The 16,433-nt window shown below is 45.4% G+C and overlaps 1 protein-coding gene across 1 annotated transcript in view; it reads right to left on the bottom strand.

Annotated features, from left to right (window-relative positions):
• Positions 1–16,433, bottom strand: part of SH3BP5 (SH3 domain binding protein 5) — a 66,242-nt gene that overhangs the window by 2,304 nt on the left and 47,505 nt on the right. The window contains exons 5-8 of the mRNA XM_073333291.1: positions 14,045–14,175; positions 10,212–10,254; positions 7,095–7,314; positions 324–584 (exon numbers count right to left, since the gene is read on the bottom strand). Coding sequence (XP_073189392.1) covers positions 324–584; positions 7,095–7,314; positions 10,212–10,254; positions 14,045–14,175 — 655 coding nt within the window. The remainder of the gene's footprint in view (positions 1–323; positions 585–7,094; positions 7,315–10,211; positions 10,255–14,044; positions 14,176–16,433) is intronic.

Consider the following 16,433-nt stretch of genomic DNA (forward strand, 5'->3'; position numbering starts at 1 on the left):
AATGTAATATCAGAATCCAAATAGTGGAAGGCAACAACTGATGGATCAATTAGTTACTGCTAAAGCCGCTAACATCGTTGCTGTATAGAACATGGGGTCAGGCAGGAGTGAAACTGGGGAACCTCTCATTTTCGGGAATAAATAATGACGTTTTTAAAGAGCAGTAATACTGTGGCATGAAAGTAGCTCTGGCCCCGCCCAGAGAGCAGACCGTGTGTCTGAACCCAATCAGCACAGCATCCCTGCAGGAGTTGAGCACGTTCTTCTGCTCCTTTATAAAGCTGCATAATAAATTGGTCCTGGGCTAACCCAGCTCTACTTACCTCTTTCAACTTCACATTCAGGCGATGATGCCCCACTGCATTCACTTCGAGGGCCTAGAACAGGAAACATCATCCCAAATTCGGACAGGGAGACAGGACTGGGCAGGTCCAGGCTTCCAGGTCGCGTTGCTGGAGGAAACTGAGTGGGCATCTCATAGGGACTTGTAGGACCAGAACTGAAACTGGACACTGACTGGGCCTCAGAATCTTCTTCAGACACAAAGCTGCTGCAGTTGTCATCCTCAAACACTTCAGAAGCCACTGTAATGTTTGGGGGGGAATTCCAGTTAGCCTTCCCATTTCCACAAAGCAGCTTGTTCATCAGCAGGATGTACATTGCTATCTTAAGGGCTGCACTTACACGTAGAGTTTAACTATTTCTCTGCAGTATATTAACATTGCATCTCATTAGCGGGCCTTGGGTGAGGGGAGAAAGATTCCCATTTCTTGAGAAGCTTTTGGGAGAAACAAGCTAACATGATGTACCATCCAATACTGTAGCGACAACTCCTCCTCCTCCTCACTGTGTTGAGATAAAAAACAAGCCTATTTGTACTATGCCTCCCACTTGTATGTCTTGTCCACCTATTATAGTCTGTTGTAAGCCAGACAAAGCAGTTTGGGACAGTGACTCTCTCTGTAATAAGTGTACTGTACCCATCACAATGGGATACCTGACTGGAGCCTGTCAATATTTATCTGTAGTAATATTTTAAAGCCAGATGTGGCAGAAGGTGGGAGCTCAGCTACTGCATATTATCTTACTGCTTATGCAGCTAAAATCCAACAGGACTCACTAGAACAGCGGTTCTCAACCCGCAGCCCAATCGGCACACAGCTGTGGCCCATGTGACATCCTCAGGGCAATACAGGTAGTATTGGTTGCCCACAATGGTAAATACATTGGGAGCCACTGCACTAGAATCTCCCTCAGCCCAGGGATCACTAAGCAACACAAAATCTGTCTCCTCGCTCATTTTGTGTGCAAAATTACAATTAGCATTAACCATGTCAAGAGCACAGGATAGAGTAAGCCACAGACTCCTCGTTGAGTGTGGGGGTGGGGGAAGAATAAATCAGTAATGTTCCATTTTGTGCATTGTAGGTGCAGTAGGTCTTGTTAAAGCTAAAGTTTCCAGTCTTTGGTCACTGCAGGATTAGGACCCATGTTGCCAAAGGCTTATGCACACATAAGAATAGCCATACTGGATCAGATCAAAGGTCCATCTAGCCCAGTATCCTGTCTTCTGACGGTGGCCAATGCCAGGTGTCCCAGAGGGAATGAACAGAACAGGTAATCACCAAGTGATCCATCCCCTGTCGCCCATTCTCAGCTTCTGGCAAACAGAGGTTAGGGACACCATCCCTGCCCATCCTGGCTAATGGCCATTGATGGACCTATCCTCCATGAATTTATTTAGTTATTTTTTGAACCCTATAGTCTTGGCCTTCACAACATCCTCTGGCAAGGAGTTCCACAGGTTGACTGTGCATTTTGTGAAAATAATACTTCCTTTTGTTTGTTTTAAACCTGCTGCCTATTAATTTCATTTGGTGACCCCTAGTTCTTGTGTTAGGAGGAGGAGTAAATAACACTTCCCTATCTACTTTCTCTACACCGGTCATGATTTTATAGTCCTCAATCATATCCCGCTTAGTCGTCTCTTTTCCAAGCTGTCCCAGACACAAGTAGTCCCATTGCAATTAAAGGGGTCACTCATGTGCATAAGCCTTGGCAGGACTGATGCCTCTGACAGAACCATGCAGGGCTGAACAAGCCACACAACACGGAATTTATAATGACTGGAAGTTATCTTCAGTTACACTTCCTTGCAGTTCTTGCTATTGAAAGCAAAGTTCACTCAGAACCCAGTTAAAAGAACACAAAGCACAATAACAGTGTTAACAAGGAAAAAATTCAAAGAAAAAATTCAAGGCATCTTTTCTATTTTCTTATAAACCTCTGGCTCTTGCTCATTATTTATAAACATAAAGGGTACAAAAAAGAAACACCCACCAGCTTTGTTGTTTCAAGGATCTCCAGCCTCCATGTACTAGATGTTACGGAACTGACCTAAGAATACTTCAGCAGATGATAGATGGATAATTACAGCAGCCACCTCCTGATATTTTTAAACATTAAGTCCAAGACTGCACAGCAGAGTTCCGTCTCCTCCAGACATAAAACTGGTATGTAACTGGTTCTTCCCACTCCCCATGTTTTATCAATACATGTGGGTCAGTGCCAGATAATTTTGCAGGGGATGAGCAACAGTGGCTACACAAAGTCGTTCCTATTTGCAGAAATGATCTGCTTCGTAAGTAGCACTAATCTGCTAGTCTAGGACAAATACAACTAAAGAAAATTACAGTTCATATTTAATTACCAAAGACAAGCTGTACCAAGTAAGAAACTGAACAGTATCTACTATTGCCAACAAAGATCAGTGTATGCTGCTTACAAGTTTCACCTAAGCCCAGCAGACAGAATTTTGTTCTATATTCAAGAAATAAACAGTCTTGGGTAGAAAGGTATCACCCATTATGATGGGCAATAAATTAAATTTTCTGGGTGTAATGTTCTTATTGGACTGGCAGGTCTTTAATCCACAGTCAGGCCCTGATTCTGAATTCTCTCTCTCCAGTGAGAGTCAGGAGTAACTCCACTGAAGTGGAACTATTTGGTCCAGGGTGGACTGATTTAAGTCAAAGCAATTTAAATCACCGATTTTAAATCACCAAGCAGAAAACCCGAATTTAAATCTTGTTTTGCATTTGTTCTTCATAGTGGTCTTCCTAAAGAAAAGCTGATACTCATTAGTTAAAACATGTTAATTTGCAACTAAATATAGCCTTTATGCTAAATTTGGTACTTAGTCTATCCTCCTGGTGAGCAAAATGTCTATGCACATTTAGATATGCAATTATATAGCTTAATATACATTTATTCAGAGTTATCAGCTATGGAATAAGTGCATCATTCACCATTTTAGTGTGTTAGAAAGTAAAGTATTAATTTTCTTTCCTTGTGATTTGTGTCAATGTCTATCTGGATGGAAATTGGAATTCAATGTATAAAACAGCATTTTAATTGTTTATGTTAATTTTATTTGTGTACTGGATACATAAGAAGTTTATTAAAACATTATTTGCATTTAAAATGGATGTATTAAACAAAGGCAGTATGATCTGTAGTCAGAGAACTGAAGTGATGGTTGCTGTTCACCATGTCCTTCAAGATTTTAGAATTAGTAGATCTCATTCTTTCACACCTACTTTTTATTCATAGATTGGCAGAGGGAAACACGTTTTCCTGCTTTTTCAAATCCCAATTGGTTTCTGTACTAGTCACTGAACTGAACTAGTTGAATAAATTGAACTAAATAAAAAAAATTAAAAAAAAACATTCTCTGCACCTGCAGAAGGGACTACTGCACTGTCAAAAACTGGCTTAGCACTTCAACAAACTCTGGTTCCATGTGCTTAGCCAGTGGCTTCCACCAGTTCAGTTTGATTTTCTTTAAAACTTGGCACCAAACTGCATAATATTATTGTTTATATTTAATTTAAACGATTTTAACATATTATAAGTATAGGCCTTAACACAGATTGCCATACTTTCACATAAAAACAAAAAAATTTTAAAAATCTGACTTTTTAATTTAAATCGGGGGAAGGGTTTAATCATCAATATGTATTCACCATTATATGGTAATAAGATTGGTGTGAGATCAGAACCAGGCCCGATATATCCCTCTACACAGAATGAGTTGTGGAGTAGTTGTCCTAATGCATCTGATCTTGGGAAGTGTGGGCAGCAAATTGGACACTGCATGCATTTTTAGCTCCTTTACATCCCTGGCCACCAGAAGCGTGCACTCCATGAATGAGATGTAAGCATCAACTAACAGACAATGCAATATTGAAGAAAACTAAATCTAATAATGCCAAGGTGGTGGGTGATATGGCATATACCAGCTTGTATTTATATACAGGGAGGACAGACTGTCTAAAGAAACAAGCCCAGTAATACTTTTGGGAGACCTGCCTCAAAATTTCAAGAAGCCCTAATGGCTGGCTTATATCCATGAGGGCAGCGTATTAGGGCTGCAGGGAGGAGATGTGACTTGGTTATGTAGTTATGAACAAGTCCTGTGATCAGCAGCACTTTGACAGGGTTTTTTCCTCCAGACAAAAGCGGAGATACAGAAAGAAGGGATCATTTTTGGAGCAGAAAACTATAACTGGGAGCGACAGAAAAGGAAGCCTCTTTTCAGTCTCAAGCTATTTTAGTCTCTCCTCTTTAGCAGCTCATTCTTCCTAGTAGAGAGGGGCTTGAATCAGAAACCCAGATCCAAGGCTACACAGAACTTGGGGAATGTTCCAATCTTTGCAGCTCAATATCATCTCCACTAAACAGTGTGACTATCTGGGCCTGCTGCACAATCTTACTGCTGTTTGTCTCTCAAAGACGCATCTCCAGACCTGACATGCAGCACACTGAGCTAATATGTTCCTATTTCTCTGCTTCCCTTATTCAAAGTACCAAATAAAAGGAAGTTCTTCTTCACACAGCACACAGTCAACCTGTGGAACTCCTGACCTGAAGAGGTTGTGAAGGCTAGGACTATAACAGGGTTTAAAAGAGAACTAGATAAATTCATGGAGGTTAAGTCCATTAATGGCTATTAGCCAGGATGGGTAAGGAATGGTGTCCCTAGCCTCTGTTTGTCAGAGGGTGAAGATGAATGGCAGGAGAGAGATCACTTGATCATTGCCTGTGAGATTCGCTCCCTCTGGGGCACCTGGCATTGGCCACTGTCGGCAGACAGGATACTGGGCTGGATGGACCTTTGGTCTGACCCAGTATGGCCGTTCTTATGGCTGCACTATTCACATGGCAACATATCAAAGGAGCCCACATAATGAAAGCAGCTTGTGTAGACAAGGCCTAAAGACAAGAGTTGTACTGCTTTAACTATACCACAATAGTTTACTATATAGATGTACCAGTGATGTTAAAGCAGCACAGTGCCCCCCAGTATGGATGCATTGGTATCAGTAACCCAGAATACTGGCATAACTGCATCCAAAGAGGGGTTGTACTGGTATATTTCAGTAAAATAAATAAATAAATAAAAAATAAAAATACCACACCAACAGAAACAGTTCTGCACATCATTTTGTAATGGTATATCAGGCCCTAGAGTTACGGCATAAACGTTGTCAGTTGTGCCCCTTTATTTATATGCTTTGAAGTGTATTCATTCTGTTTCTTGCATGCATCACCGTGGTTTGCAACAGCTGTAATGCTAGGAGAAAATAGAGAGTTTCCATTCTTCTCCATTTCCCCTGAGAAGGGAATTCTCAAGTGCATGGTAAATTGTGGGGTTAACAGAAGGTGCAACTGAGTTAACTGAAGTTGTAAAGTATCTGACTAATCACCAGCTGATCAGGGGCAGGGAGTTATATCTCCATGTGGTGTCTTGGCACCAGCAATATTCAGAGCCCAGGGGCCCGGCCCCACCAATATTTGGGGTCGGGTGTCCCCCCAGCCCACTTGCCACCACCTCCCCCAGCTGTCCCCCAGCCCCCACTTGCTGTCCCCACGCATCTCCCCAGCCCCGGAGCAGAGCATCCCTGGCTGCCTCTTCCGAGCAGGGTCCTAGTGCCCCCCATCTCGACTGCCAGGGCAGACTAACTGAGCTTGCCCTTCTACCTCAGACCCTTCCCTTTTCCGGCGGGACCCTCCACCAGCACAGGGCTCCAACCCCGCCCCCAGTCACCGCTCCTGCCCCATGCTGGGCAAAGAGAAAGCCCCATCCCTCACCCCCAGTGAGGCTACAGTGAGGGGCAGCAGGAGGGGAGGAGGCGCTCGCAGCACCCTCAGGCACCCACCGCGGGGGAGGTGAGAGAGATTCCTGGACCTGAGAGGGGCCCTAGGAGCACGTGCAGTGACAGTGGTGGGGGTGAGTGTGCTGCTCGGGGGGGGCGGGAAAGGTAGGCTCCTCCCCCAGAGCTCGCTGCTGCTGGCAGGGAAAGGGCTGGGGGGAGTCCTCCTCTCTGGCCCCTGTCCCAAAGCAGCCTGCCTGCACCCCAATCTCCTCTTCTCCAGCCCTGCCCCACCCCAGAGCCCACACCATCAGCCAGAGCTTTCACCCCCCCACACACACCCTCAACCCTAGCCCTGAGCCCCTCATATACCCCAAACACCTTATCCCTGTCCCAGCCAGAGCCCTCATCCCCCTGCACTCCAACCCCCTGCCTTAGCCCTGAGCCTCTCCAACACCACAACCCCCCAGCCCCAGACAGAGCCCTCATCCCCCACACTCCTACTCTCACCTTGAGCCCCTCCCACACCCCAAACCCCTCATTCCCAGCCCCAGACAGAGCCCTCACCCCCTACACCCCTACTCTCGCCCTGAGCCCCTCCCACACCCCACAGCTCTCACCCCACATCCCACAGCCCTTACCCCTGCACCCCTTCCCATCCCCAAACTCCCTCCCAGAACCTGCATCCTGCACTCCAATCCCCTGCCCCAGCCTAAGACCTGCACCCCAGACCTCCTCCCTCACCCAAACTTCCTCCCAGAGCCTTGGGCAGGTGGGAGGCGGAGTTTGGGCAGGGGCAGGTTCTGGGCACCACCAAAAATTATACAAACCTGCCGCGCCTGCCAGCTGTAGGATACAAACAAGGTCCTTCATTTCAACCCTCCACTGCCACATACGACACTTACCCATGGGAATTTCTGAACACAACTTTATACTTACTAGAGATGGAGTCTGACTCCAGTTTACATGCTGAAAGATCTTCCAACGAGGTGTTACTGCCTTCCGCACCCACACCACACCCCCGGGGTCCCATGGCAGAAGACCGTCTTCTCTCGTGGATCTCGTCTGAGATCATCTCCAGGTTTTTCAAGGCTGTTTTGTACTCTCCCTTGGCTAGGGCCAGCTTTGCCTGCAGGTCATCCACAGTCTTCTTGAATTGCTAAGGAGGAAGGCAGATGGGGTTTCTTTAAACTATTGCGGATTTCAAACAAATTCTCATTATATAAGGAGAGACCAGGGGGCTTCATTTCCCCAGCTAAGCAGGCAACACGGCCTAGTTGATAGAGAACTGGACTGGGATGCAGGCGACTTCTATTCCTGGCTTAGCCACTGCCTGCTGGGTGACCTTGGACAATTCATGTCACTGCTCTGTGCCTCAGTTCCTCATCTGTAAAATGGGCACAGTGGGGATCCTCTGTAAAGTGCTTTGAGATCTACCAATGAAAAGTGGTATATTAGAGCTAGGTATTAAATAATGAGTAGATAGGTTAAAATGTAACTAATAATTTTGGTGGACAGATGATGAGAGGGGTTTTTTAGTTGAAAAGTACCCCAATTATGCAAAAAGCTAGGGAAGTTGTGAGGGGATACATGGGGAAAAAGCAAACAGTTGTGGTGTTCCAGTTTGAATGAACACTCCAGTGCATTGGAAAGGATTCTGTATGTGTCACATAGCCAAGAACGGCGTATAAACCTCTATTAGCTGAGGACAGGGTGATCCATGTTAAGATGAAGAGCTAATGAAAGTGCTTAATAATAGACTATGTTTATTTTGGCCATTTATTGACGTGAATGGACATGCACAACTAGCAGAAAACTACTTGGGACAGTTCTCCAGTTCCTGATTATCTAGACTGGGCTCTGGAGCAATTTGAGGCATTATTGCCACATGTTGGAATAAATGCCTAAATCTGAATGTGCCTGAGCAGAGCTATCGCATAGCCCCTCAGCAATTCACTAGCTGACAGCATGAATGCTAACAGTCCTTGCCTCTCCCCCTACAGGATCGGGGAATAGGAAAGGCTGAACTGCTCACTTGGCTCCAAACAGATGCAGGAAGTTTTCCGGGCAGAAACAAAACTAACCCATCACTTCCTGGTCATTAAAACTGCACACATGCGTTCAGACCCAGGTTGCAGCAAGCTTCAAAGCCTTGAATATTGTAGTGTGCAGCTTTAACTGCCCCCTTTTCCCCCCTTCAGGCACAATCCCCACTCCACAGCTAGGAGAGAAGACTGTTGTTAAGGAGTACAACAAAAAGCAAACATGAAATAAATCTTGTGACAGGATGGGATATGACAGTATCAATTTATGAACTCCATTTTGTATTGTATGTTGAACACAAGACAACTTGCCTGAGAGGAACCTACTGTACTGCAGTTTCGACAACTGCCCAGTGGCATTTCAAAACCTGGGTAAAAATTACTAAGCTGTCACTTTAATTTTCAGGGGGTTCCTGCTCCTGCTTGCAGGCTAGAGGGCTCTGTAGAAAAGCATGCAATCGGTCTGTGAATAGACAGCCTAGAGGAGCGGTTGGCAAACTACGGCCCGCGGGACCGTCCTACCCAACCCTTAAGCTCCCGGCCGGGGAGGCTCGCTCGCCCCAGCCCCTCCCCTGCTTTCCCCCCTCCCCAGTAGTAGCTTGCGCCTGCCCACCTCCCAGGGTTTCCAATGAGCCTGTCCTGCCACTCCGTGCAGCCTGGTAAGGGTAAGGGGATGGGGGGAGGGCAGGAGGTCCAGGGGGGCAGTCAGGAGACAGGGGGCAGGGGGGATTGGATAGGGAGCGTTGGATCGGGGGTGACCATCACTCCACATAAGGACGATGTGCAGGAGAGAGGGGACAGCAGGGATTCTGCCCAGCCTGAACTGCTGATGAGCCACAGGCTTACGGGAAGGGTGAGCTCAGACTAGGGGAGGAAGCGCGCTCCAGTACTGCAAGAGTCAAGTCTCTACGGTTAACAAAAACTCCTTTACTGAGCCGGTGTCCCTTGCTTTCCTGTCACCCTGTCCCAGAAGGGGTTACATTCAGGCTCACTGCCTAGATGGAGCTCTGGGTGAGCATGTGTAAGTGATGAGGAGGCAAGGGAGTGGGCACCTCGGAGAGCTCAGATGCTGATTTCAGGGTTTAGAGGAGCTGGATGGGCCCCAAAGAAGGGCCCCAGATGAGGTCTGAGTCTGGGTCTGCTCAAGGGTCCCAGAGCTAGAAAACAGAGACTAGACTCTACCAGACTCAGTTGGCTTAGAAACACATGGGATCCAGTGGTCCATTTACAGACTGGTGCCTGCACAGCTGGTTGCTACGCCAGGTAGAAATATTGCTAATGTAGCTGTTTCCCTCCCCTGCGTGCCCCACAGGTACTCAGCAATCCCTCCACCGTCCTCCATTGCCTCTATGCACGCACATGACGCACTTCTGTCCTTCTTACTACCATCAGTAGAAATAAACTGCTACTCTAGCCACAGATCACAGCTCCCAGGACACTTCCTGGAGAACAGTGAATACTGCCCACCTTTTTCTGTGAATATTCTACTTTTCCCAACCAATTCACTGTGTATGTGTTTGCACCCTCTTTAGCTCATTATCCTAGCACAAATTTTAAGCCCGTATCTGAGCCCTGATAGAAAGCTTACTTAAGTTTGCTTTCTGCATATTTGCTACTGGAAACTTGATTGTAAGAACTCTCATCCGATCACGGAGGAGAAATAGTATTGTGTGACTTCAAACACTTAAACAACTTGAACTGTAAACCAGAGAGTAAATGAAATTCACACACTTCAGATTCTGCTGAAAGAGGCAAAATTGGTCAAGTTATTCGCTCAGTTCCAGCAATAAGCAGCAGGGCTCTAATGGGGTTTTGGGGCCCGCCTACTTCACAAGTGGAAACAGTCTTTTTTGGCCTTTTATTTTTAAAATAGGCTTAGTGTATTCCTCAGCATGAAGCGTTTGGAATGGAATGTACTTTGTACAGAAATGCAGAGTGATTATAGCAGCCCGTTGCATTGTATTTAAAATTTTTACTGCAAGCAGTCATTACTAGATCTGAATTAGATACATACCTCTAGCTGTACATAGTACTTCGCCTTCAGTTCAAAATAAGGCCTGTGGAAAAACAAAGAATAATTTGTTACAATTGCTGGGATAACACCAGGGGATTGGAGTATGAGAGAGGCTCTGGCCCAAAGCATTAAAGCAGTTATGTCTTATGCCAGCAATTTAATCCTCAGGGGTTGCCTATCTAAAATATAAACATCTATGTTTGCATGCTGCAGTTTTGTTTTTTTTAACAAGACCCCTGTTCTAAAAGTTATACTCTTGAACAATACAGATTACTTGAGCTGACAGAATACAAATCTTTTAGGCTTTGGTTCTGCTAAGTACTTAAGCACATGCCCAACTGTAAGCACAAATAGTCCCACTGTAGCAGTGTGCTTTCAAGTTAGGTAAATGCTTAAGCACCTTCTAGAATCAGGGTCTTAACCTTCTAAAAATGGGTAGAATGCCCCCCCTTTTAAAAAACACAATTCTTGGAGCATATACACAGATCTTTGGTGTGTGTTTTTTTAGAATGCTGGAAGTAAAATGCCGGTCTCTCTCCAGACTACAGGAAGGATTCAGATGAACATCTGCACATTTTTCCCTCCAGCTGCACGACACTCCAAGGTTTTGTCCTTGCTCAGTCACAAAACAGAAAGATTCTACACTTGAGGTGTTTCCTGCTTTATTTATAGCATCATCAGATATCAAGTATACAAAAGGCACAGTTTAGAGCCAAGAATCCAAGTTCTATTCCAAAGCTTTGAAGACAGTCATCAATTTGATGCTACAATAATAAAATTATCTTATTCAACTGAGATAGACTTTTCAAGTACTTGCACATTTCAGGAGCTGTCCCAATCACGGCCAGGCAGTTGAACAGTCAGAGAAGTCCTCACATACAATGAAGACTTCAACCACTACCCTGTATTTCCATACTATGAGCTAGATTCTGACATGCCAAATACCACTGAGTGGCACCTCACTCTGCAAACAGTCCCACTGAAGTTTCTTGGGGAGCAACATGTTACTGAATATAAGGGTGCCAGAATCCAGCTTTCAAATACCAGACACATAGAGATTGTTAACCCTGACCCATAATTTGAGCTCATCTAATAAAACCTGACCTGCACATAACAGCCAAATTCTAGATTTGTCACCAATTCTTTGTTTAGCTGCATCGCACACTCTTTGGGTCCCGTACAGCCCACTGTGCACTACAGCTATCTGTAACTCAACAGCCCTTGCTCCATTACTGTAACACGTGAAACACACATCTGTTTACTGCATTAACAAAAACATCTAGGGCTGCACCACAACTCTACACCCTCAGGTAAGTCACTACTCCACTGGTGGGCCCATTAAGGACTATTCATATGGCAGTAACTGCCCACCATTGGAAGGAGAGATTCACAATCTGGCTCTAAAAATTAAGAATTCATTATCCTCTTTCCATTTAGCCTCCCCACGTAACTTATCCTTACAAAAGGCGATTAACCTACTCTGAAATTCAAACACATTATATGGGATCTATACACAACTCTGGTTCAATGTGAAGGTTTCTCCTGAGGCCCTGGGTTCCACCCTAGTTTTAGGCTAAACCATGAAAGCCAGTCAAGTCCCACTGCCCCCTCTACTGCATGGGAGCAGAGCAACAAAGCTTGGCTCCTGATCTCATTCCTTGCGGCATCTCACCATCTCTTAGCGTGTGTGAGAAAATCAGTCCCTTATAATTAAGGCTGTGAGTTTGTCACGGAGGTCACGGTCTCGTGACTCTGCACGGGCTCAGGGGCAGCCCCTGCGCCAGGTGCACCGGCCGCTGCTGGGGCAGCCTCCCCCCTCCCCCCCACAAGCATTCCCAGCAAATGGGAGCTGCGAAGCCAGCGCTCTGGGCGGAGGCAGTGCTCAGAGCTGCCTGGCCACACCTCCGCCTAGCAGCTGAGCAAGGGGGGTGTTGCCGCTTCTCGGGAGCCCCCAGGTAAGCGCCGCCCACAGCCCGCTTCACCCGGTCCCGTGCCCCAACCTCCTGCTGGGGGGAGGAGGGGAGGTGCAGAGCCAGGTAGGGAGCCTGCCAGCCAGCCCCACCAAGCCCCCCCGCCCCAGCAGGGGTCCCAGGCCATGCGTCGCCACCCGTCCAAGAAGCCAGGCCGCCCTCCCCCAGCACCCACAGGGCCCCCAGGCAGCACTCCCGTCCCTACCCCCCCATAAGTTTTATTCACTGATATTTTTAGTAAAAGTCATGGACCGGCCAGGGGCCATGAATTTTTGTTGACTGCTCATGACCTGTCCCTGACTTTTACTAAAAATACCCATGACTAAAACATAGCCTTACTTATAAGATTTTATATGTAGGGGGTTTTTTGGTGTTTACCATCTGAGCACTTTGAAGAGTCATTAGCGCAGCCTCAACATCCCTGAGATGCAGGAATTTTTGTTTCCATTTTTCAGATAAAGAATATTAATATGTTCTTGGCGAAGCAGTTTGTTTTTTACATCCCCTCTACCTGAACTCATGGGAAGAGACTAGACAATAGACTCCTATTCCCCATCAAAATTGGTGGGATTGTCTTCTGTTTACATTACGAAGCTCACATGAGAAAATGAAAAGTTTGATGTTCTGAAAAATTTTGCAGTGTTAACTAATTCAGCCTTAAGAAAAGGAGGACTTGGGGCACCTTAGAGACTAACCAATTTATTTGAGCATGAGCTTTGGAACTCCTTTGTAAAGTGGCAAGGCATGTAGTATGGTCATTCCACTCACCACTGGCACAGAAAGCTCTGAAGTGAAGTGTTACAGGACACAGCACCCTTACACAGTTTGGGGCAGGAAGTGAGGAAGCTATATCCATTTGACACTGCAAGGTGAATCGAGGGTAGCAGAATGTACCCAAGGTAACAGCTGGTCAGGAGCCAGAATGAACACCCTTATTCTTATGAAAAGGTCCATAAGACCTGAATGGTAAGTTGTCAGGACCTTCGTTTTCTATCCCATTCAAATAAAGGCTCTTTTGGTAACTTAATGCCCCCACCAGCACTCTGATCTAGAGGAAAGAGTGCCGTCTACTGAACTGCAGAATATTTATTTCAGCACCTGTGGAGGTTTCCCATCCAATACTGGCACCCTGCTTATCTTATCACAGAAACGCACAGCACAAGGTGGAATGGCTGCAGGCTACACCGTGGCAACAACATGTGAGATAGAACCCGTGAGATAGAGTTTCCTGGGAAAGCACTAATACTTCTATATGTATCAAGCAAAATAGTAACAGACATTGATAAAGTAATTTTTAGACTGAGGGATTAAACACTAAATAAATGATCATTGTTTAGTCAAGCTGCAGAAAATGGAAATTAATTATTAAAATTAAAAGTATTAGTTGGAGATTACCTAAAGCTTTTTCACAGACAGTGAGCAAGTATTACAAAAGGCAGCTTTTCTTGACAACCACCACATTTGCATAGACTTCTATGCAGCAGAGGAGAACCACACACCAAACACATTTTATCATTTATCACATACGCTTCTTAGCTATACCCTCTGAAGCATGTGCCTTTCCATGAGAATAGCTCTCACATAGCTTGCCAAGAAGGCTCCGGAAAGCAAACAAATCTAATCTATGATAAGCAGCTCTGAGGTAGTCTCACACCTTTGAAGTTTTTAGTCAATAGCCTTGCTGCTTTCTTAGCCAGTGTCAAGTTCTGTTACCGCATGGGCTGGACTGCAAATCAGACAGTTACAATATCTGTGCAGCCCCCTGGCAGGTTCAGCACGGACGGAGTCCTGGAAGCCACGTGTGTCAAGCACCCCATGCAAGTAGGCTTAGCATGTAAACACACCACCAGCTAAAACACATACTTGGATTTATTGATGGCTCTTTTCAGTTTCTTCTCTAGCTGTTTCATCCGGCCCATGGCAGCATTGTATTTGGCTGCCGTTTCCTTGTGCACCAGCTCACTTCTTGTTTTCGTCTGCTCCGCCTCCATGACCTGCAAGAGAGGAAACAAATGCTTTAAGTTGTAGTAGGCATGTCACATGCTCATCAGTTTCATATAATTTTAATTAACAGCATTTCCATAACCTCTCTGAAACTCTCAGAGTGTAGCCGGGTGGAGGGGAGAAACAGAAGAGAAGAGACATCTTCTTTCAATTAACCTACTTAGAAAAATCTTTCTTGGAAGAAACAGCAGCATGTCTGGTTGGCAAATAAAATATTAATGATACAAGGAGCATACTGCTGCTTCGTGCATTCTGGGGGAGCTTTGGTATAAGCAGCCTCAAACGTGAGAGCTCAGTACCCCCACAATCCCCGTGAGATGTTCAAGATCCACTAGCACAGCTCCATTCTGAGCTACCATATCATCCCTGTTATTTCCCCATTCTCTTCCACAAGTGAGCTATTTCCTTTACAGAACATTCTTCTTCTGGCTGGGAGGATGAGCCATCACGAATGCTGCCACACGGACTAGGCAGGCAGAGATGCATATATATGACTAGCCCAAAGGCTAAGTGTATCATGCTTTCCATGAACACTTCCAGTCCAACACACACAGCTTCATGGCTCGGGCACAAGTCAAGCAAACATTTGAACATTCATAAATAATGCTCACTGCCTCAGTACTTTAATTTGTGTAAATTTTGTTTTAATTGCTGTAAATATCCTCCTCATCTGCTCCAGTGAGTGTCCTGCTTCGTTTACGATGCCAGAAATGCTATCAGCGATATTTTTGCTTTGCAAATTTGAAGAACCACCTAGCAAATTAGGACATCCATTTTTCTGTAATAACAGGCAGAAAACATAAGAGTGGAGTGAACCGCATAACAGGATCCAGCCAGAGGATAAACTAATCATTACTCTCTGTCTCCCCCAACATTTTGACAAGACATGAAGGTTTCCATTGCATAGGTGATATATACAGGCTCTCTCACAGGCCAGCATTGTTACAGAAAGTGATGGGACCCTGTTTTCTGTGATATTCCTTTTCCAAGAATTCAGAATGCAAACCAATTTACCCCCCAACTCCCATGTAAATAGCTCAAAGTTTATTCCATTATTTGAGCTATTCCAACACATGCCAGAAGGGGCAGTCTACCTCAGACCAAAGTAGCAGGCTCTTATTTCAGAAAAGACAACCAATTGCAAATAATTTTGTTTTCAAATAATATTAATCTCATTGGCATTGCTGTGTTCTCCTGCAATCAAATGAGCAGTAACTCTTGGAGGCCAAACCAAACAGTTAGTGATATTCAACACACGCAAAGGGATGGTGCTAACTTGAAGAACACAACTGACCTTTGCTTTCCATTGCGTTCAGAGTAAACCTGCGCGTTCCCCCTTTCAATGCTTACATGAAAGACTGAACAATGATTAAATTAAACTTTGGTGTCTACCAATTTCAATTATTGTAATAGTGAGAAGTTTCATTTAAGGCCACATTCCCCTTATCGGCACTACATATTTTGCAACAAAAAAAAATATGCATTTTATTATAGAACCCTCTAACCCAGAAAGAATAGTTTTCATAGGCTCTGACTAGATCCAAGAATGTATATTCAGCTCCAGTGCCCCTCAGCTGCCTACATATATAAATAAGACTCTTTCCTTTGGAGGAAAGGTCAAAATAATAAAATATTCAAGATAGATTCTGCTCTACATCCAACACGTTAGTTGATCTCTTTGCTGCTACTCAGCTTGTACAGCAGTTAGAAAGCTAGAATGATGCTTTGACCTTTCCTAGAGGACTGCATTAGACCAATGATTATAAACCTTTTTTCATTTGTGGACCACTACAAAATTTCAAATGGAGGTGCAGACTCCTTTGAAAAATCTTAGACAGTCAGCAGACCCCCAGGGGTCCGTGGACTACAGGATGAAAACCACTGAGTTAGACAAGCCTGGCTTTGGCAAGGAAGTGTCAGATTTAAGATCGGCATTCTTCTGGGACGGCAAGGAAGTGGGTTTGCCCTCCTTGGGCATGGCAAAGAAATTTAGCCATAGGTGCAGACTCTGGGGGTGCTCCAAAAAAAAAAATAGTAGTGCTTAGCACCCACCAGCAGCCCCCCTATCAGCGCCTCCCCCCTCCAGTACCTCCTGCCCATTGGCAGCCCCGATCAGTGCCTCCCCCTCCAGTGCATCCTGCACGCCGCAATACGTGGCATGCAGGAGGCCCTGCGGGGGGAGGAGCAACGATCACATCCTGATTCATGGCATGATGAATGCTGCAAACACCAACATACTAGATCGCCT

The sequence above is a fragment of the Lepidochelys kempii genome, chromosome 2 (genome assembly GCF_965140265.1).
Source record: "Lepidochelys kempii isolate rLepKem1 chromosome 2, rLepKem1.hap2, whole genome shotgun sequence".
Taxonomy (NCBI): domain Eukaryota; kingdom Metazoa; phylum Chordata; order Testudines; family Cheloniidae; genus Lepidochelys; species Lepidochelys kempii.